The sequence below is a fragment of the Manis javanica genome, chromosome 4 (assembly GCF_040802235.1).
Source record: "Manis javanica isolate MJ-LG chromosome 4, MJ_LKY, whole genome shotgun sequence".
Lineage (NCBI taxonomy): Eukaryota > Metazoa > Chordata > Mammalia > Pholidota > Manidae > Manis > Manis javanica.
This window is the reverse complement of record NC_133159.1, coordinates 121,292,510-121,313,746: the sequence shown is the minus strand read 5'-3', so window position 1 is coordinate 121,313,746 and position 21,237 is coordinate 121,292,510. Positions and strand designations below refer to the sequence as shown.

The 21,237-nt window shown below is 35.8% G+C and overlaps 1 protein-coding gene across 3 annotated transcripts in view; it reads left to right on the top strand.

Moving 5' to 3' along the window:
- MAP2K4 (mitogen-activated protein kinase kinase 4) overlaps nt 1–21,237 on the top strand; it is a 128,242-nt gene that overhangs the window by 13,142 nt on the left and 93,863 nt on the right. For all 3 annotated transcript variants that reach the window (XM_073234760.1, XM_037001384.2, XM_037001385.2), the window contains one exon: nt 19,361–19,463. In XM_073234760.1, the coding sequence (XP_073090861.1) occupies nt 19,361–19,463 (103 nt within the window). The remainder of the gene's footprint in view (nt 1–19,360; nt 19,464–21,237) is intronic.

Here is a 21,237-nt window from a genome sequence, read left to right as displayed (position 1 = left end):
CAGGTACTTACTGCTTTTGGTAACACTGTACCACAGAGTACTTTGAGAAAAAAAATGGAGGTGTCCTAAGCAGAATATCAGTTCATTGTGAAATTATTCTTTTAAAATAAACATCTGTAATTGTTTTTAAACTAATAATAATAACAAGGAAACAATAAAGAGGAGGATGTTCTGTGACTCTTTCTAGAAACTTGAGCAAGTTATTATTAAGTTTACTGACCTAATAAGTGTCTGTAAAAGATGATGTTTTTCTCAAGAGAGTATTTGACCTTATTGGAGGTGGAGTATAGAAAACCAGGGGAAGTAAGGAGTGGAGGGAGGGTCAAGTCATCCTGCACTTAAAGCTAAGAGCTTAGAAAATTCAGCTGATTAAATTCTAATTTTCCATTTTATGTAGTAAAAATATATACCCAAGGACTATAATTTTATCATTTGGAATTTATTAAACTCAGTTAAGTTTTTCTACAATCATGAGAAACAGAATGACCACATTTGTTAACTATTGGAGGTTAACAAGGTTTATTTAAATTTATATAGATGTTGAAGTTAGTTGAAAAACGATGCTTGTGTAGGATTTGCCATAAGCCTGACTAGTGTCCAGTATATGCATCACTATCTTCGTGGACCATAATAAGCTGCCAATGGAAAGTTCTTCTGTTTGGAACCAGCTTTTATACTAAAGCCTAGGAATTGTAGTAGTATTACAGGCGGAGTCAAGGTGCACATATTCCCTTTATACCTCCTACTATTCCAAGAGAAATGTTGCTGATTATCTTTGATCCTTAGAGTGGTGGGGACATCAATGACTCCTGCAAACAATTTTTATTGCTAGAAGAAGGAAGGTTTTGAACAGCATCTGCACCTTAAGAATCATTTGGAGAAAGTTTATATGTGATATTTCTGAATGAGGAAAAAATCAGTGATTCTTCCACATTGCAGAAAGTTTCTCTGTTCTTCCAGTTGAACTTTACCACTAGTAACTAAAGAGATATTTGACAAAACTTCTGTAGCTGAACAGATACAGAGCAGAAATTGTGTAGAAAGTTTCTAGAGAGTATTCCTAACTAAATCTCTAGTTGAGCAAAATGGTTATCAATTCAGCTTGTAAATTTAGGGTGAAGGTTTTCAAACAAGGTGTAGTGAATACTTGAATTCTCACTGCATGATTTTATGAGTGCTTTCAAAACGCAGACACAAGTGTCTAGATGAGAAGATGTTATAGAAGAAAGTGCAGTTACCATGGTGGTGTTCATCTTCTCATCAGTTAGAATTAAGGGAACATGAATCGGAAATGAAAATCAAGTGTATATAAGGATATTCATTCCCCTTTATAGAGAACCTCTCAAGGTGAAATAAACAGAGGTACAAATGTAACATTTAACAAATATCTATGCACTGCTAATGGTAAGAGGCACTGGGGTCTTTAAAGATAAATCTAGCGCCTACTCTGAAGAAGCTTACGTTCTTGGAGAGACTGAGCATGTAGAGACAGACTATGTGGTAGAAATAATATCTCTTGTTTACTTTGTGCCAAACCCTGTTCTAAGCACTTAATATTAACTTCTTTAAGTCTTACAACAACCTTATGAAGTAGGTACAATAATTATTGTAGATGAGGAAACTAAAGCACAGAAAAGTAAATTTGCCAAAATCATACAGCTAATGAGTGGCAGAACTCTGTGGTCCTGGTCTGGTCATAGGTTACATGTGGTAAACCATTAGTGTTGTATTGATTCTTGAAAGAAAGCATAGGGTGTTTATAGGAATTACTTTTTGAACCATGTATCTTTTGAGGGTGCTTCATTTGCAAATGTTCATGGCATCTGGACTTCATTTATGTAATTTCTGATTTTCTGGCCCCAGTGAGTTTCATAGTGTCTAGTAAGCCTGACTGAACATTAAATGTAAGAATTCCTTCTTGTGGCTCTGAAGTTAGGGATATAAGGGATTTACCAACAGGGAAGAAATGTTTAATAAAAATACAAAATTATTTCGGCCTAGACACATGCAGAGAATGAATTACTTTGGGTTTCTCAAATGAATTTTGTGTCTGGGAAACAGCTGCCCAAGATGGGTAAGGTGGGTCAGGAGACTTGGGAGTCAGCGAACAAGGTGATGTAGTAGTGTACTGTGTGAGGACAAATTTGTGTATAGACTCTCTTAATCACCAGGTGATGCTTTTAGCAAAATGTTTATGTCCCTTCCACTTTCTTTTAAAGGTGGGAAAAGAACATTATTTTATTTTTAAAAACTTTTAGTGAAAGAAGTTTTCAAACATACAAAAAATAGACTAGTAGAAGAACCCTTGCACACCCATTAAACAGCATCAATAATTAACATATGGCCATTCTTACTTCATCTGTTCCTCCCTCCATCTGTCTCTGCTGAAATATTCTGATTATTATTTCATCCACATATATGTCAATCACATATCTTCTAAGTGATAAAGACTCTTAAGATATATAACCTCAGTACCATTATCACACTGTTAAATAAATGAAACAATATTATCAGATAGTCACTCAATGTTCTATTTTCTTCCAGTGCCTTGCAGATGTCTTATTTACAGTTGATTTGTTCAAGTTGAGATCTCAACAAGGTCCCCACATATATTTGGTTGATATGTCTCTTAAGTTTCTTTGAATCTTGTGTAGTTTCCTCATCTCTCCTTTTTTTCTTGCTATTTATTCATTGAAAAAATTGGGTCATGTATTCTGTAACATTTTTCAGATTTTGAGTTTGGCTGATTACATCCCTTACTAAGTGTTTCACATGTTCCTATTTGCCCTGTATTTCCTTTTAATTGGTAGTTAGATATATAGGCTTGATCACATAGAGATTCAGATTTTTGGTAAGGACACTTCAAAGGTGGTGCTGTGTATTTCTTGTTTTATCACATCAGGAGGCATATGATTTCTGGTTGTAGCTCTTAAGATTGATCGGTGAATTTGGGTGCTGTCAGTGATGACGGTACGGTGAACAGGATAAAGTTCACCGTCAGCCTGTTTCACCTGATAGTTTTGGCCACCTTCAATGATTTTTGTCTAAATTAATTATTTTATTAGGGACTGGTTAACTCATATTTCCAAACATATGTGGACTATGCAGATAGTAGCTGTAGTGAGCCAAAAACCAGTTTGTGTTTGGGGAACATCATGAAGTGCAATAAAGAGTTAAGCATAAATCATCTCTGACTTAACTGCGCCAATGTTGAAGGATATGCATGCATATATCTATATGTATATATGTATATATCCACACACACGTATACACACACAAACTCTTAACTGTGCTTTTCTGTACTTGGAGAGAATTAAAACTGCACATCTATCTGTTTTTCATACCTTGGAACATGAGTTTAATCATTAACCAGGGCTCTTTTTAACTTTTTAAAATCTGATCTCTTGAGATAATAAAAAAACATGTCAAATAGTAATTCTGGACATGTTGTGTTGAGGTTGTTGAATCCCTGGGTATATGAGACCAGTTCTGTCAAATTAAGATCAATCCCGAAGTGGAGACCAGCTTTGTTTATTCATATATGTTCTATGCTTAGAATACTCAGCTCCTTCAGGGCATTCCCTTCCCAGTACTTGGGATCAGAGGTAGTCATTGGAAAGCAGTTTGATGAGATGGAACGTAAATGAGAGTTGTCATCTGGAATGAAAACCTGATGAACTACCTGTGTTCCAATTAGCAGTTAACCTTTTCGATGATGGGTATATTCTTGTCCAACAGGTGTCATCTTTCACCTTCCAGTAGGAGCGATTTCTTGGCCAGCTCTCCTTTTTTACCTAACTAAATTATTAAAGTCTCTTCTTCGTAATGTTCTAAAACTGATTTGACCTCGCACACTTTAAATAGAATAGTAAGTAAAAATAGAAATTTCAGTCAGAATACTCATGTGGGATATATTCAGGAAGTAGACAGAATGCAACATATCCTCTTTGAGTGCCATTTACTCTCTTGATTAGTATTCCTTTTTTCTAGCCTTTTCAAAACCTCAATTTATAGAATACCTTTATGGGCAACCAGTAGTACTTAATCATGTCCACTAAGGAATGCAAGTGTTACTCACATCTTAATATTTTTTAAATTGGGAGGTATTATTCAGTGGGATCCTAAGAAACTACACAGATAGATCCTGGTGAGAGGAGAATAAGAGTACCTTAGTACTGCTTATGCATGTGCACTGTTAGCTTCGTGTACAAGGTTCTTGTTCATTTTCCCCCTCTGTTATTTGCTTTGGTAGTAATAGGGTTGGATTTAATTAATTTTTTTTTTTTGAGAGGGCATCTCTCATATTTATTGATCAAATGGTTGTTAACAACAATAAAATTCAGTATAGGGGGGTCAACGCTCAATGTACAATCATTAATCCATCTCAAGCCTATTAATTAAATTTGTATTGTGAATTATTACTTAAAATTTCTTTAAGAAGGTATATAATGTCATGCAGCACTGAGGTGGGAGAGTCAGATGGGTGTACAAAAGATTGTCACATGTTGTGCAAGTCAAGGCTGTTTAAAATGCCAAATATCTTAAAGCTGGGATATGGCTGACTAATTCATGGATCATGAAGTTCTATCAGCATTTCCCTAGTTAAAACTTCTGGCTTCCTTGTACACAGAACCTACTTGACTTCTAGTTACATGTATTTCGATTAATGAGAAAAAAAAAATGAAAAAAAAAAACGAGTGTGGGTTATTCATTTATTCAAGAAATATTTGAGTTCCTCTGATAATGTCAGGTGCTGTTCTAAAAAGTACTGAGTCATGGGAGTGCTATATCTAATTTCCAGTGGTTAAAAGTTGTCCAGATGAATATTTAGGTTCTGAAGGTGAAGAATACTTATGTTCAAATGTTGCTGTGTTCCTGAAATAGAGAGGTTAAGTAGGTAAATGTAGTATGTTGCTGAAGACTAGGTGAAGTTTATTAGTGTGATATTATTTGCCCCTTATCAGCAGTTATTATTACTAAGCTGTTGATGGTGCTTTAGAGTTGGGGAAATCATCTTTGAAAGTAAAGCTTTCCTTTGGCTTTAGAAAGTGTAAGCTACCGAAAAAAGTTGACATTCCACTGCCTCACAGCAGCAAGCAGCTCACATGTTGTTTTTGAGTACATATTGTCTGCAACCATGAATACAAATGGTCAGTAAAATTTAGCCTTATTGTTATTTAGGTACTGTTTAGTGGTAAAAGGTTACCTGAAGGCTTTTCAAATGATCTTAATTGACTTAGGATATATGCAAAATTATGTATACGAACAAAATTGATTGCTATTGCCTATCTGGATTCCTAAGGACTTACAGTGAAAAGCAGAGTCATCACAGGTAAAGTTTTATGTAGTGATGTGAATTCTTTTGCTTTGGGATAAGGTAATTCAGGGGCAAATCGGTAAGGCAGTCAGGTGTTTCCCTGGAGAGCCAGAGAAGTCAGCTTGGAATAGAAAGTTAACTGTGAGCCAAATAAAAGGGAAAAAGAAGTGAATTAAGACTCTCTACCTGGTTTTCCTGAGCTAACATAATGTGGTCATGTATGTTCATTCTTTGCTCTAAGAAGACCAATCAGAGTCTGTCTGCTGGGTATTTGAAGGATTCCTGGCTTGATAATCCTCGATAATATTTTATGTCATTAGTTTATAAATTGGCTGTTGATACGTGATAAAGAAAAATATATTCATAAACCATATCTTGCCACTTTATCTCTAATAGAATAGAGATGAGTCACCCTTTGTTAGGCATGGTTATAGATTTGGATAGTACAAAAAATGTGTTAATGGAAATAAAAGATTTATTTCTTGAAACTGACCTCATGGCTTTTAGGAAATCTTAATATTTCTCACTTTGCAATGTTTCCAATTTTGACTCTGAGGTGTTTCTGACACCAACCGCTTCTCCAAATCCCTTAATCCAATGGAGTTTCCAACAATTCAGTTCAATTCTGACACTTTCTACCCGAAGTTAGCATTAGTGAGTTAAAGAGTTTAGCGCCACAAAACTGCCTGTACTTAAGATCTAGCCACAGAGGGGTTCCCATGCTTCTGCACGTCTGCTTGTCTGACTACAAATTAGAGGGTTTCCTTGACCCACATCCCCACGCTGCAATTCAATTATTTGATAGAGTGGCTCACAGAACTCAGGAAAACACTTATATTTTCCGCTTAAAGGTGCACCTCAGCCAAATGGAAGAGGTGCATAGGGCAAGGTATGGAGAGAGGTGGTGCAGAGCTTCCCTGCCTTCTCTGGGCTTGTCATCCTCCTGGTTCTTCCTAGAACCAGGAAGCTCCCTAAACTTGAGTTGCTTAGGGGTTTTTATGGAGGTTTCATTACATAGTCACAGTTGATTCCATCATTGCCATTGGTGATTGAACTCAGTCTTCAGTCCCTCCACCCTTCATGGAGGTTAGGATGTGGGGCTGAAAGTTGTAACCCTCTGATCACTTGCTTGGTTTTTCTGCAGACCAGCCCTCATCCTGAAGTTATGTATGTCCTCCCACTTCCCAGTCACTATATTAGCATGAACTCTGGTATGGTTTAAAGGGGCTTATTATGAATAACAAAACACACTCCTGTCACTTAGAAAATTCCAAGGGTTGTAAGAACTTTGTGCCTGGAATATATATTTATATAATAAATATATGTTATATATAATATATAATTTTTTTCCTTCACTCATGTGACCCATTCACCCATCTCCTTCCACTGTGGCAGCCACCAGTCTACTCTGTGAGTCTATTTCTCATTTGTTTTGTTTATTTTGTTGGTTAAATTCCACATGTAAGTGAAATCATATGGTTTTTGTCTTTCTCTGTCCGACTTACTTCACTTAGCATAATTAACTCTAGGCCCTTCCATGTTGTTGCAAATGGCCAAGATTTCATTCTTTCTTATGGTTGAACAATAGTTCATTGTATATATGTACCATATTGTCTTTATTCATTCATCTATTGATGAACACTTAAGTTGCTTCCGTATCTTGACCATTGTAAATAATGCTTGTGGTAAACATTGACATAAATGTATCTTCTCAAATTAGTGATTCTGTTTTCTTCAGGTAAATTTCCAGAAATGGAATTACTGGGTTTTTTGGTATTTCTATTTTTAGATTTTTGAGAAACCTCCATACTGCTTTCCGTAGTGGCTGCACCATTTTACGTTCCTACCTGCAAGTGTATGAGGTTCCTTCCCTTTTTTCCACATCCTCACAAACACTTGTTATTCCTTACCTTTTTGATACTAGCCATTCTGACTGGTGTGAAGTGATATTTCATTGTGATTTTAATTTACATTTTCCTGATGGTTAGTGATGTTAAACATCTTTTCATGTGCCCATTGGCCATCTGTATGTCATCTTTGGAAAAATGTCTATTCAGGCTCTCTGCCCATTTTTAAATTGGATTATTTGTTTTTTGGGTGTTGAGTTGTATGAGTTCTTTATATATTTTAAATGTTAACCCCTTATCAGGTATCATTTGGAAATGCCTTCTCTTACTGTTTTGTAGATAGTTTCCTTTGCTGTGTAGAAGCTTTGTAGTTGGATAGTCCCATTTGTTTGTTTTTGCTTTTGTTTTCCTTGCCTGGGGGGACAGACATATCCAGAGATGTTCAATGCTGATGTTCAAGAGTTTACTGCCTATGTTTTATTCCCGGAATTCTATGGTTTCAGATATTATATTTAGATCTTCAATTCATTTCAAGTTTACTTTTGTATATGGCATAAGACAGTGATCCAGTTTCATTCTTTTCTACGTTGCTCTCCAGTTTTCCCAGCACTATTTATTGGATACTGTCTTTTCCCCATTGTATGTCCTTGCCTCTTTTGTCATTAGGCAATACTTTGTCATTAGATTAACTGGTCATCTAAGTGTGGGTTTATTTTTGGGCTCTCTGTTCTGTTCCATTGATCTGTGTGTCTGTTTTTGCCAGTATTATACTATTTTGATTCCTGTAGCTTTATAGTATAGTTTAAAATCAGAGCATGATGTGATACCTCCAGCTTTGTTCCTCTTTCTCAAAATTGCTTTTGTTATTGATGGTGTTTTGTGGCTTCATACAAATTTTAGTATTATTTGTTCTCTGTATAAAATGCCATTGGTATTTTGATAGGGATTGCATCAAATCTGTAGATCACTTTGGATAGTATGGCCATTTAATGATATTAATTCTTCCTGTTCTTGAGCATGGGTATACATTAATTTCAGCATTGTCTTACAGTTTTCAGAGTACAGATCTTTCACCTCCTTGGTTAGATTTATTCCTAGGTATTTTATTCTTTTTGATGCAGTTGTAAATGGGATTATTTTCTTAATTTTTCTTTCTGCTAATTCATTATTTTTATAGAGAAACACAAAACCAATCTGTATATTGATTTTGTGCCCTGTAACTTTACTGAATTCATTTATTCTATTTTTTTTTGGTGGAGTCTTGAGGGTTCTATATATATAGAAAATATATGTCTGTAAATAGTGACAATTTTACTTCCTTACCAACTTGGGTGTCTTTTATTTCTTTCTCTTGTCTGATTGCCATGACTTCCAGTACTATGTTGAATAAAAATGGTGAGAATGGGCTTCCTTGTCTTGTTCCTGATATTAGAGGAAAAGCTTTTAGCTTTTCACCATTGATTATGTTAGCTGTGGGTTTGTCGTATATGGCCTATATTATGTTGAAATATATTCCCTCTGTACTCACTTTGTTCAGAATTTTTATCATGATTGGGGGTTGAATTGTGTCAGATGCTTTTTCAGCATCTATGGAGATGAGCATACAGTTTTTATCCTTTTCATTAATGTGGTATAACACATTGATTGATTTGTGGATACTGAACCATCCTTTCATTTCTGGAATAAATCTCACTTGGTCATGGTGAATGATCCTTTTAATGTATTTTTGAATTTGGTTTGCTAATGTTTTGTTGAGGATTTTTCTATCTATGTTTATGAGGAATATTGGTCTCTGATTTTCTTTTCCCTTTTTTTTGTCATGTCTTTGATTTGGTCTCAGGGTGCTGCTGGCCTCATAGAATGAATTTGGAAGCTTTCCTTCCTTTTCAATATTTTGGATAGCTTGACAATGATAGGTATTAACTCTTTAAATGTTTAGTAGAATTCTCCTGTGAAGTGATCTGGTTCTGGACTTCTATTTGTTGGGAATTTTTAAATTACCAATTCAATTTCATTATTAGTAATTGTTCTGTTCAGGTATTCTATTTCTTCTTGGTTCAGTCTTGGAATATTGCATGTGTCTTGAAACATGTCCATTTCTTCTATGTTGTCCAATTTGTTGACACACAATTTTTCATAAATAATCTTTCATGATCATTTGTATTTCTGTGGTATCAGTTGTAACTTCATTTCTGATTTTCCTGACTTCTTTCTCTTTTTCTTGATGAGTCTAGCTAACAGTTTCTTTTCAGAGAATCAGCTCTTTTTTCATGGATCTTTTCTATTATTTTTTTAGTTTTGATTTCATTTTTTTTTCCATTCTGATCTTTATTATTTTTCCTTCTATCAATTTTGGGCTTTGTTCTTCTTTTCCTACTTTTTTTAGGTGTAGGGTTAGATTGTTTGAGATATTTTCTATTTCCTGAGGTAGGCCTTTTATTAAGTTTCCCTCTTAGAACTGCTTTTGCTGTGTCTCAAATATTTTGAACTGTTGTGTTTCTATTTTCATTATTCTCCAAGTATTTTTTGATTCTCTCTGTGATTTCTTTATTGATTTATAGATTGTTTAGTAGCATGCTGCATATAGTTTTCATTATATCACAGACACTGTTTGTAGCAAAATTATCTTGTTCACTGTGAAGTAAACTCATATCTTTAAATCTGCAAGGTTTCTAGAAGGGCTGATCTACCGTTACCTGGAAAGAAAAGTGGGTACCCAATATTATTTTGGCCAGTGATTGGTGATTTCTGTTGTGTAAAGTAGCATGTCTTATCTTCTAGGACCAAAGTTGGCAGGGCTGGTGTGGGTACCTTCACTATGATGCTAATAAATTAAACTGTCTTTATCTTAAAGCTTTTATCCTAGTCTACTTGCTATTGAAGTTCATGTAGAATGAGTCTAGAAGAGTCAGTTATTTATCACTGGTTGGGAATCTTTATTGGTATTTTGGGAAGATACAGGAAGAAATTAATGGCTGACAAAAATGTGGCTTTATTGTGTGGTTATTAATATTATTCAAAGTAAACTGTTCAAGGAGAAGTCATACCTGTTTTCTTGTAGCTCCTCAATTTAGATGCTGCTGTGAGCATTATCTGTCAGCTGAAATCTTTATTTCCTTAGCCTGTGGCGTGGAACCACTTTTTAGAGCTCTAGTCAGTGGCTTTTACCCAAGAACAAACTTGTTTTTCTTTCATTGTGTTCTACAGGTGTTCTTTTCTTCACATCATGGCATATATAAAAAGATTTAAAGCTTTGATTGAAAAAATACTGATTAGAAAATATGGTTAATGTGCTTATGGCATTTATGGTTGGCGAAAGGTTAAAATGGTGATAAGATATTGTGGAGTTTATCAAGCAGGAAAAATAAATGTGACCTAAGACCAGTGGGTACTCTGGTTCCTTGTTAGAGTTCAAGCAAGCCATTTCTGAGAATCTCTGCTGTGTGATACATACCTCTCTCTCGACAGTGGGGTGGGCTGGAAGCCACTCTAATGGGCTCTGGACTATTGATGGAAACCTGAATAAGGCTTGTGTCTTAGTGACACGGTTTCTAGGTTTGCATATTATGTGCTTGTCCCACTAGGAGGATGGGTACAGAAAAGTAAGCGTCAGTTTGTGGGTGGTTTTCTAGAAATCCTAATATCTTGCTATTGCTGCATGGTGAGACAGTAACTTAAAACTTCGGAGAGCTGATGAGGAGCTTAATTATATGTTGAGGGGTCTGATTGGAAGGCAGGTGTCACTGTATGGCCTATGTATCACAGAAGAAGGTATCACTTTGACCAGTTCGCATAGAAAGTTTTGTTGTAGCTGATCAACATGGCATTTGTTATTTCAAAAGGAAGTGGCTTCAGCTGGGGCCATGTAGTTCAGACAGGGGTATTTTCTTTTTGCTCCTCCATGAGCCTGGGGACCATGAAGATCCAAAGCCAAGATTTTGCTCAACCGAATGTTTGATTCCATTTACATGACAGTGTGGAGAAACATCTCAAGTTCCATTTATTTCAGTAAAACCTTGACATTTGTGCTGTGTTGCTAAATCCCAGTAGGGTCTTCCTGAGTTAGCCAGCTGCCTGGATATTTCTAAGGGGTTTGAACTGGTCAGGGCTTGCCCAGTTTAGTCTGAGAAATTATATTTGGTTGCTCATAGTAGACTTCTGGGTCAGAGTCTGATTAAAAGTGATGATATTGTTGGCTTTAATTAAGTGCTAGCTCAAAGGTGTGGCTACCTCTAGGAACCTATGATAATGACATTGTGCCTAATTGAGGTACAATTACTGGTGATCATAGAGGGGCTCATATAATCAATGTCAGAGTTGATGGTTAGCTGAATCAGAGAATGAAGACTTAATTATGAGTCTCTGTTCATAGGTTTGGAAGAATCTTAGGACCTATTGTGAGTTTCATTCCATGAAACTTTATAAACTCTCTCTTTTCCTGTGGTAGAAAATGAGTTTTAATTTTGATTTTCCTTGTTGGATAATCAACTTGGGAGCAAGTTTTGGGCTTTTAAAGCTTTCAGCCTTTCTCCTGAAGACTTGTTGACCAAAGAAGGGCCTCATAGTAAAATAATGTGTACAAAAGTGAAATATTTCGCTGTTGTCTGGAGTTCTAAGAATCTGCTAGAATTTTTCATGCCTTTGTGTCAGAGCAGTATGCCTTCAGGGACTGAAAAAGGAATAACAGAATCCTTGATATTCCAGGTTAAAAAAAGAATCTTTCTACCCAACGAGAGGACTGAGTCATCTGCCAAAGGTTGGGAATGCTGAGAGTGAATTATTTCATTTCTTTCTTTGGCAAACAGCCTCTGAGGCCCAAGCTTGTGAAATGAGGGAAATGTTTAACATTAGGAAGCATTGGTGGTAGTGATCTACCACCCTAGTTCAGGACCTTGCCATCATAAACCTAGATAAAGTTCATAATAAAAGCTGGGTAAAAAAGCTTGAGTGATGATGTGGTATTATACATAGTAACCTTTACTCATACCAACGCCCCTCTGAGGAAGGTAATATTAATCCCATTTGGCAGGAATGGGACTGAGGCAGAGAGGTGGCATCACTTGCTCAAGAGTTTATGGCTAATAAGTAGCAGAGCTGAGTTTCAGAAGTAGGCTGGCTCTACCACTCCATATTGGTTTTTCCAGTTTGTCTGATGGAGCTCACCTGGGCTGCTGGATTTGGCTAGGAATAGGGATTTTGATGGGATAGTAGTTTAAACAAATCAGTAAAGCAAGCTGAATTTCCGTGTTCATATATTTTGTTGATTAATTTTGTTAAAGGCTTTCTAGTTATTTTTCTCTCTTTTAGCAAATTTAATAATTAACTTCCCAGTAGGTTTTAATACTTACGATTAATAGCATACATAGTAGTTGCCATTTTTTTCATAGCTACTGTTTGCTAGCCATCACATTTTTAAGGTGTTTTAGTCCTCACCACAGCAGTGCTTCCGGGTAAGCTGCTGTTCTTATCTTGGTTTTACAAATGTGTAAATTACTAGACTACAGAAATATCCCCATTTATATTTACCAGTATTTCGGTGGAGATCCATTTAGCATCTAGCAAAAGTAATTTTCTAACCTATACCTACCTGTTAGCCTCCTCCTACCACATCTTTTTTAATTTTGGTAGGATGCCAAAAAAAAACAGTCCATGTGAATAGGTCAGCCACATTGTCTTTTTGTCTCCACTGCCTGGCACAGTAGTCTTTGTATAATTATGATATTTCTGCACCTGTGACTATGTAACTTACTACGTTAGACTTCCCCCAAATCCATCTTATACACAGAAGTGTTGAAATGTGCTAAAAGGGCTATTGGTCTATTTACTTGGCTTATTAAACAACTCAGAACAATCCAGTTTCCAAAATGCTTAGCTGTGTGGATGAATAACAGTGTTTTTTTAATTGATGGAGTTCAAAGTTCTAAGTGAGATTCTATGAATTTTTGGAAATGAATGGAGTCAGAGAGGGGCAACATAGTATTAGGTGGCAGTAGCTGATTTATTATGTGGAATGCCTGATCTGACAAGTCTGGGATCAATCAAAATGACAGAGTTACCCATTTCTTCTAGTTTCAAGTCTAACATCTTTCCTTTTATTTCCTTAAGTTTATGAACTAAGGGCTTCTTCGCTGTAGTAGTAGTTTAGACAGAAAAGGGAATGGAAGTAGGTTCTTGCTTACTCCTTTATTTCCTCATTTCTGAAATTGTTTGAATATAATGTTGTACGGTTGGAATTGTGTGTTCCTCATTTAATGACCAGTGATTACAAATAATTAAAAAAGTTATTCTGTTTGCTCTGTTTGAAAAATGAGGTGTTAAGAATTAGAGCCAAGGGAGAAATGAGAATTAAAGGCAGTCCTTTCCTGCCATCCCAGTTCACCAGCATTCTTGAAGGTAATACAGATTCTCATTTTCCTTGTTTCTGTGTAATTCCCTGTGGTGGCAGTGGCTATTCATGAAGAGGGACTGATTCTGATTGCTGTTTGCTTATTCCTACCTAGCTCCTTTGGCCTGTAGTAGTAGTGGCTTAAAAGACCAACTGTTAGTTTTCATGATTCTATTTACTAGTTTGGTGGTAGTTCTTTTGGTCTCCCCTGAGCTCAATCATGTGTCTGCATTCAGCTAGTAGGTCTGTTGAGGTGGACTAAGCTCAGCTGGGACGCTTAGGGCTTCTGGACGTCTAGCTCCATGGGGTCTTTCATCGTCAAGGAAGCTAGACTGAATTGCTTTATGTTTAGACTTAGTAGCTTCCCTGAGGAGGGGAAGTGAAAGCTGCAAGCCTCATAAGGCTTAGCTTTGGAAATCAAAAGCATCCTTTCTGCTTTTTTACCTGAGCACAGTGAGTCCCAAGGGCAGCCTGGATTCAGGAGGTAGGGAACTAGACTCCACCATTGATGGGAGAAGCAGCAAAGTCACATTGTAAAGAAGTATGGACAGAGGGAGTTATGATTCATTGGTGGCTGTAACAATTTACCACATAATTCACAGTGATTCTTCACTATGATATCAAAAAAGCCATCCTCTAGAGGCAGCTATTACAGGTCCTTCAATGATCTTTATTGCCATCAACAATAACATTGCTATAACAAATTCAAATTTGGTGAAATCACTGGTGTTGAAGACACGTAGACTGACAAAAACATTTTAGAGATGGTCTCCATTCTTACAGGTTGGGTGGGAGGATTCTGGTTCTCTTATTATGACCATGAGGGTAACATACTTGCTTTCCTAGGATACAGTAAAAGAAAATAAGTCTACTAGGTTGTGTGAGAGGGTACTGCAATGTTGATAAAAAGCAGTCTAATAATTTTAATTCAAGAAATATGTGTTGAACTGCTATTTTGTTTTAGTTACTTATTACAGGTGATTTTCAGGGTTCAAAGATCACTTGATAGTTAAATGTTTAGAACAGAAAATTGCTCCCAATTTGATGATGGGCATAGGCTTTAGATGGATGGGAGAGGGTAACAATATCTCTCTGAGGACAGACTGCATTTGATGATTTTGGAAACTGTAAATAATGCAGCATATAATGAATAAATAATGAGGAATGGTATCTTTTTTATGATTGTGGAAGGTGAAGGAGAAATGTTTTTGGTAACCTAGGTTGCAGAGGGTGGTCATCTTCCATATTTGAGGAGTGGACTCTCAACTGCCCTTTATGGGACTTTGGCCAAGGTTGAACTCAACTATGGGTCATCTTAGCTGATTTGTGGAAAGTGATGTTGAAGGTTTATGTTGCTTGAGAATTTAGAAGAGGAAGAATATTTGGGGCTGTTCCTCATCTTGATTAAAGATAAGGCTGAAATATGTCTTCCTTCCAGCTTCAATATTCTGTGAGTTGCTCTGTGATCAGAATTAGGGAAAAAGATATTCATAGGCCTTAGTGAGAATGGATGTGTTTGGACTAATCCTTGTTCTTCAGAATGTAGTTGAATATTATTGAAGATCCCAGAAAATGACAGAGGTCCGTCTAGGTGGTTTGGCAGCCACAGGCCCCACTTAGCCACTCTGAGGACTGAGGGGATCAATCTTCTCTGCACCACCCTTGAAATTCTGGTTTCAAAGCTCTTCCTAAAAAGAATACCTGGTACTATTTAAACAACCCATTCCATGTCATCTGCATGCAATTTAATTCCTAAGCAGGGGAATTGTCATTTTCCCATCGTGTTGAACAAATGTCTTTGTTTTCTATATACGCTGTGGATTATCATTTTCTCAGTGTATTGAGCAAGCATCCTTATTTTCTGTGTAAGCTCTGACATGAAAAAAGGTAGGCAGTGTTGCCCTAAAGGATATAGTAGTGCTTTGGGAATATGATGGGATGAGGTCAGGTACTGTTTTCCCTATCAGTTAGTGTTCTTAGTTGCAAACAACAGAAATTTATTCTAGCTAATTTAACTTGCATCGGATGTCTGGGGCTGTCCATGTCAGATTTACTCCCAGATCAATAAACATTTGAAAGCATTTTGTGTATCAGGCAGTGAGCTTAGGTTTTAAGAATACAAAGGCAGTCTTCTCTCAGGAAACTCCTTTCATATAAATAATTTAAGATGTTTGATCACACCTGGTTTCTATCCTGCTGTAGATAAAGGGGAAGCTCTTTTTACGTCTGTTGACTAGTTAGGAATTGATTATTTGGTGACAGTCTCACCAAATGGGGAATTATGGTCAAATTTATGATCTTTCTGGATCATTTACTTTAAACACTGTTGTACAAATAATTTAATCCCTGTTAGCTTGTAAAAATCTCCACAGGCCATTTATAATATTATTTCCTTATGTTCTTTTCTCCTTGCAGATGTCACAGGCTAAAAAAAAACAACCGATATTGATCTGATGTCTAATTTTAGTTTTGTCATTGAAAGTATCTGAATACATGGTGACAGGTTGCCTTTAGGGTTTAGTTTCTTGGGGCCCCTGAGAAAGAGAAATAAAGGTGAGAAGGACCAGCGCTAATAGAGGTTCTTGCTTAGAGAAAGTGAAAGGGAGAGGAAAAGGTGCCCTTCCTGCCCCCCAAAAAAGCTCATAGTTGCAGATAGCCAGAACTAGCCTCTTTAAAGTATTGCAAAAACTGCCTCTTTCTTCCTTTCTCCAAATCTCTCCTTTGATTGACTTTCTGGGATGTTCCTTCTTCTTTTCAAGACTACTTTGTGAGTTCATCTTAAAGTGATCTCATCACTGGGAGAGCTGGGGAACACTACTGAGAAGAAGCCAATAACTTGATCATACCCTAGACCCCAGTTTAGGCTCTGAGTCATCTCTGCTTAGAGAGGCTTTGAACATTTAAGAAATAATTTAATATATTTTGTTAGTGAAATATCAGAATATATACTTAGTTTTCAAGATAGTTCTGGGTATTTCTGAAGTGTAGAGTGTGTTTAAATCTAATTTATGTACGTTAAAGGCACTTTCTGCTACACTTGTGTGCTTGTTCATTTGTGCAGTATATCCTTTAAAGACCCCAATTTATTTTTGTTTAAATATAAGTGCAGTGCTGAAAAAGAATCTCTGTGTATGTATGTGTGTCTATTATGTGTATTTATTTTCAAGAAAACAGTTTGAGTAAGTTTTAATTGTAGTGATATGTTTTATTTGCAAAGGTTAGCTACTGTCCCCTCAAATTGGGCTTTTGAAGAAATGGCTAGTTTTGGTGTTTTTCTTTGGGTAGTTTTCACAATGATTCTTTGTTCTGTTACTGTTCTGCATTTTGTCTCAGTCTTTTATCAATTTTGCATCATATAGAGATCATGATGGTTTCAGATATAGCACATTACAGACAGTGTTCAGCTTTTGACTTGGGGTTTCTGGGCATTGAGCTCATTCAAATTTATGGTAGCAAAAGTCCTTAACTTAATCTTATTCCAGAAATTTTGTCATATAAAGTAACATTCATAGATTTCAGAGATTAGGACCTGGTTATCTTTGGGGGCCACCAGTCAGTCTACTACAGTCTGCCTTCTAGCCCTCAAATATTCATATCTGCCCCATGTGCAAGATACATTAACCCTACTCGAACATTATCCAAAGTCTTATTAACTCATGACAGTGTCAGCTCAAATCCAGATCTCATCTAGACATCATCAGCTCAACAGGCCCCAATTTTTTCATCAGAACCATGTAAGTCAGGTATGGGTGATACTCTGAGTATGATCCATTTTGACAAAATTCCTCTCCATCTGTGGACTTTGAAACTAGAAGACAAGTTATGTGCTTCCAAAATACAGTGGTGGGTCAGGCATTGGATAGTAGTTACAGAGATTCCCGTTCAAAAAGGAGAAAACTGAAGGAAGAAGGGAGTCAGTAGTCCCAAGCAATTTGAAATCCCAGAAGGACAAATTCCATCAAGTTTCGAGGCCTGGGAATAATCCTCTGCCTTTAAATATTTCCAAAAGACAAATTTCCAGGAAGTCAAAGAGTATATATTCATTAAAGAATTTTCTTACACATTGCTGAACCTCTCATGAGAGAACTTGTATCAGTTTCCTTATCCACCAGCAGTGTATTGCACTGGAGATTCTTTTACCTGGTCACTCTGATCAACATGTTATCATTAAAAAAAAAAAGTTATATGTATAAAATAAAGCCTCTAAACTTTGCCAATTTCACATGAACAAAAGTTCTAAGTGCCTTTCAAAGTTTTTCTCTCAGTTTCGCTTTACTATTCATACCCTTGCCAGTTTTCCTATTTTTCCTTATTTGTGTAATGTCTTTATATATTCAGAATTTCCTATCTTGTATTGCAAGGATTTTCCCAGGTTTTCCTTTTTATTTTTATTTTTATTTTTTTTGTAATATATACAGTTTGCTTTTCAATACAGCAAATTTGCTAATTTTCATAGAGTTTCTTTTTGAGTATCCTTCCTCTACTTGCTGTGAAATAAAAATTATTTTACAATAAATGTTTGGTATACCTGAGAAGGCAAATTATGTGGAAAAGTCATGCTGTACTATGCTTATTTCTGAAAATGATGTGTGTAGTTGTCTTGGGAATTCACATTATCCTTTGGAAAGGCCCCCTCCCTGCTAGTTGAGCCCAGAGCCATGGCCAGGAACTATGTGCTCATGGTCCTGTCCAGCTGGTGTGGCACACCTGAACCTTCAGATCTTTCAGCATGAGGCTGAGCAAGTTGAGCCCTCTAGTACATCTTCTGAATCTACTGAGGTGGGAAAGTGTCTGAATTGTAGAGATGTTATTTGCTAAGGTAGATACATGTATAATAAACTGTGAAGAGTAAGTGGTGGGAAAAGTATTCTTACATGGACATGAAACCAAGATGTGCTACAAATGCTTAGAAAACCAGCTAGCTGTGTTACAATGTTTCCACATAGTAGAGCCCTGAAGAAGTAATTTTGTAAGATTTACTGACATAGAAATGTCAGTAAGGAAAATAGTGTAACAGTATTGTGGCCTGACTTTATTTGTAGAGAAAAAAAATGGTATCTTTGTATAGAAAATAGTCTGCAATAGATGATGGTTATTTAGGGTAATTGAACTTAATCAGTATATATAAAGTTTTAAAAAAACCCTATATATTTTCATAGGTGTATATGTAATGTTTTATATATTTTTGTTTATCTTTTCTGAATTTTCTGGCTTCTCTATAATGAGGATGTTTTATTTCTATACTATAAAGCATTGACAAACTTCCCCCTCTCCACCCCAAATAAATTGTTTCACATAAATGATTATTTGAAGTACCTGTGTTACTAACTGGAAGTTGACTGTTCCACGCTGTTTCTTAACCCCTTAATGGTGCAGAATACTTCGGATTCTTCAGTCAGTTGTTGATTCTGCATGTAAGGGAAAATGATTTTTGCTAAGGCATTAAAGTGTAACACTGGAAAGATGGTACCATTTTAGGATTTTTCAATATAACTGCTTAGATAAATGATTTTCACAGTGGTTTTTTCCTTGCAAAACTGTTAGCATCTCTGAACAACATAGACTTGAAGCACTGAGCATTGGTTTCTGTTGTGTTGGACCATAATGACTGATTTGTGGTTAGCTAAAACTTTAGATCATTTTCACTTACTTTTTCTTAATTCTGAGAAATTCTTTGTTGCTTTCAAAATATTATATTAACCATATGTTAAAGCAAATTTTTCTGTCTTTTCATGTGAATTTCTTATTCCCTCAGAATAGTACCTGTTTTATAGTACTTGAAACTTTTACTTTTTATTTGTTATTTCTTAGGTAAACGCAAAGCACTGAAGTTGAATTTTGCAAATCCACCTTTCAAATCTACAGCAAGGTTTACTCTGAATCCCAATCCTACAGGAGTTCAAAACCCACACATGTGAGTATTTCTGGTAACAAATAAAAGGCTCGACTCAAGCAAAAATTTTAAAGTTAATTGTATTTCATGAATTTTTACAAGTCGAGGGGTTAGTATTTCCATTATCTTATGAGCCATTTGAAATAATACCATTTGAACTAACACAGAAAGCTTGTGACTCTGTAGTCTGAAGTAGGTGAACACAATTTTCTAAAGTTTACTTGAAGGCAAAAAGGAACTGAAGATCCAAATACATTTATAACTTTTAATTTCTTTCTTAGTGAACTCTCTGACAGTGATATTGTTTATACCTTTCCTTCTGGATTTTCAGTTTTCCAAGGTTTCAATAATTCCTTAATTTATGTTCAAATCTTATTTAAGGGAAATAAGTTGAAATAAGTGGTATTTAGGAAACTTAACTCTTCCCTGTAGATCAACACAAATCATTCCCACTTACTAGGTGGCAAAATAGAGGCCCAACTTAATATACTAAATTAATGTAAGATTTTTATGTCACAGTAAATTGAAAGAATGTGTACATCTCAGTATACAGGTGTCAGTGATTAAAAAAATTATTCCTTTAATATTTTTTATTAAAAAGTAGAAATGATATTGTAGCATCTCACTGAAAGTGTTAAAAATATCTGCTAGTTAATTTAAAATAATACCTTCAAATAGTATTTTATAGAAACATTTGATTGAATCAAAGTGAAGCGATGTATTGAACAATAACTTCTTCCCCCTCAAAACCTATCATGAACATGAAGGGTCAGAGCAGGGGCCTTACATTTATACACATGTCCATAAAAATAATTTTCACTTAGTTCTAGTATTAAGAACTATAAAACAAGTGGTGGAAGGTAAGGTTAAAACAGCTGTCGGAATACATTATCTTAAGAGTTTTCAATAATTCCTTGATTTATATCCAAACCTCATTAGATTGCAAATAATTTATTCTTTCCAAAGAGGCACATTTTTATCACTGTTTTCTTTTGATGTTTGGTATGCATTATATTTGTAAATAGTAACAAACTGGTAGAAGGTAGAGTGTCTTGCAATAGGAATACTGAAACATTTTGTTATCTTTAAAACAGCAGTGTCTAGAAGGGAGCACTGTGTATGTGTGTGTATGTGTTTTTAAGGTTTCACCTACAACCTTATAGGGAATGAAAGATATTTTAAATGAAAACTGGAGTAATGGTTTATTTGACTGGGAATGGTATTTATAATTTTATTAGACTGGTATTCATAATGAGATTTCTTGGCAGAGTTTGGCCTAGAGTCCCAGCCTATTTAACCATTGAAACATTAAGTGGGGGGCTGCACTGCAGAAGGAAACTCTTAGTCCTTAATTAGGCAGAGCTCTGGCTGTAAGGAAACACCCTTAAAGGAACCTCTTCCTCATTCCCTAGAATTTCTGGCAAAAGCTAGTGCAAAACTGTTCCTTGAACATAGTTCATTTCTTTTATCTTGGATGCTAGCCGAACCACATTATTTGAAGTCTCAGAAAGAAAGGATATGTAGTTATTACCAAGCTTAACAGATACTTCTTTTTCTTTGTTTTTTAAAGCTTTACTTAGGCTAAGAAAGACAAACCTAACTTAGGTTTAGAACTGGAAAAATACGTATTTGTATTCCCTTGCCTTAAGAATTTCTTGATGTATAGGGAATTCATACACAACATATTTTTTTTTCCCCTAACAGCACACAGGGAAATAAAAGCTGTTCTCCAAAATTTGAGTCAATCAGGTTTTCTTTCTCAAAACAAAAAAACAAAAAACCCTGCTACTTCATT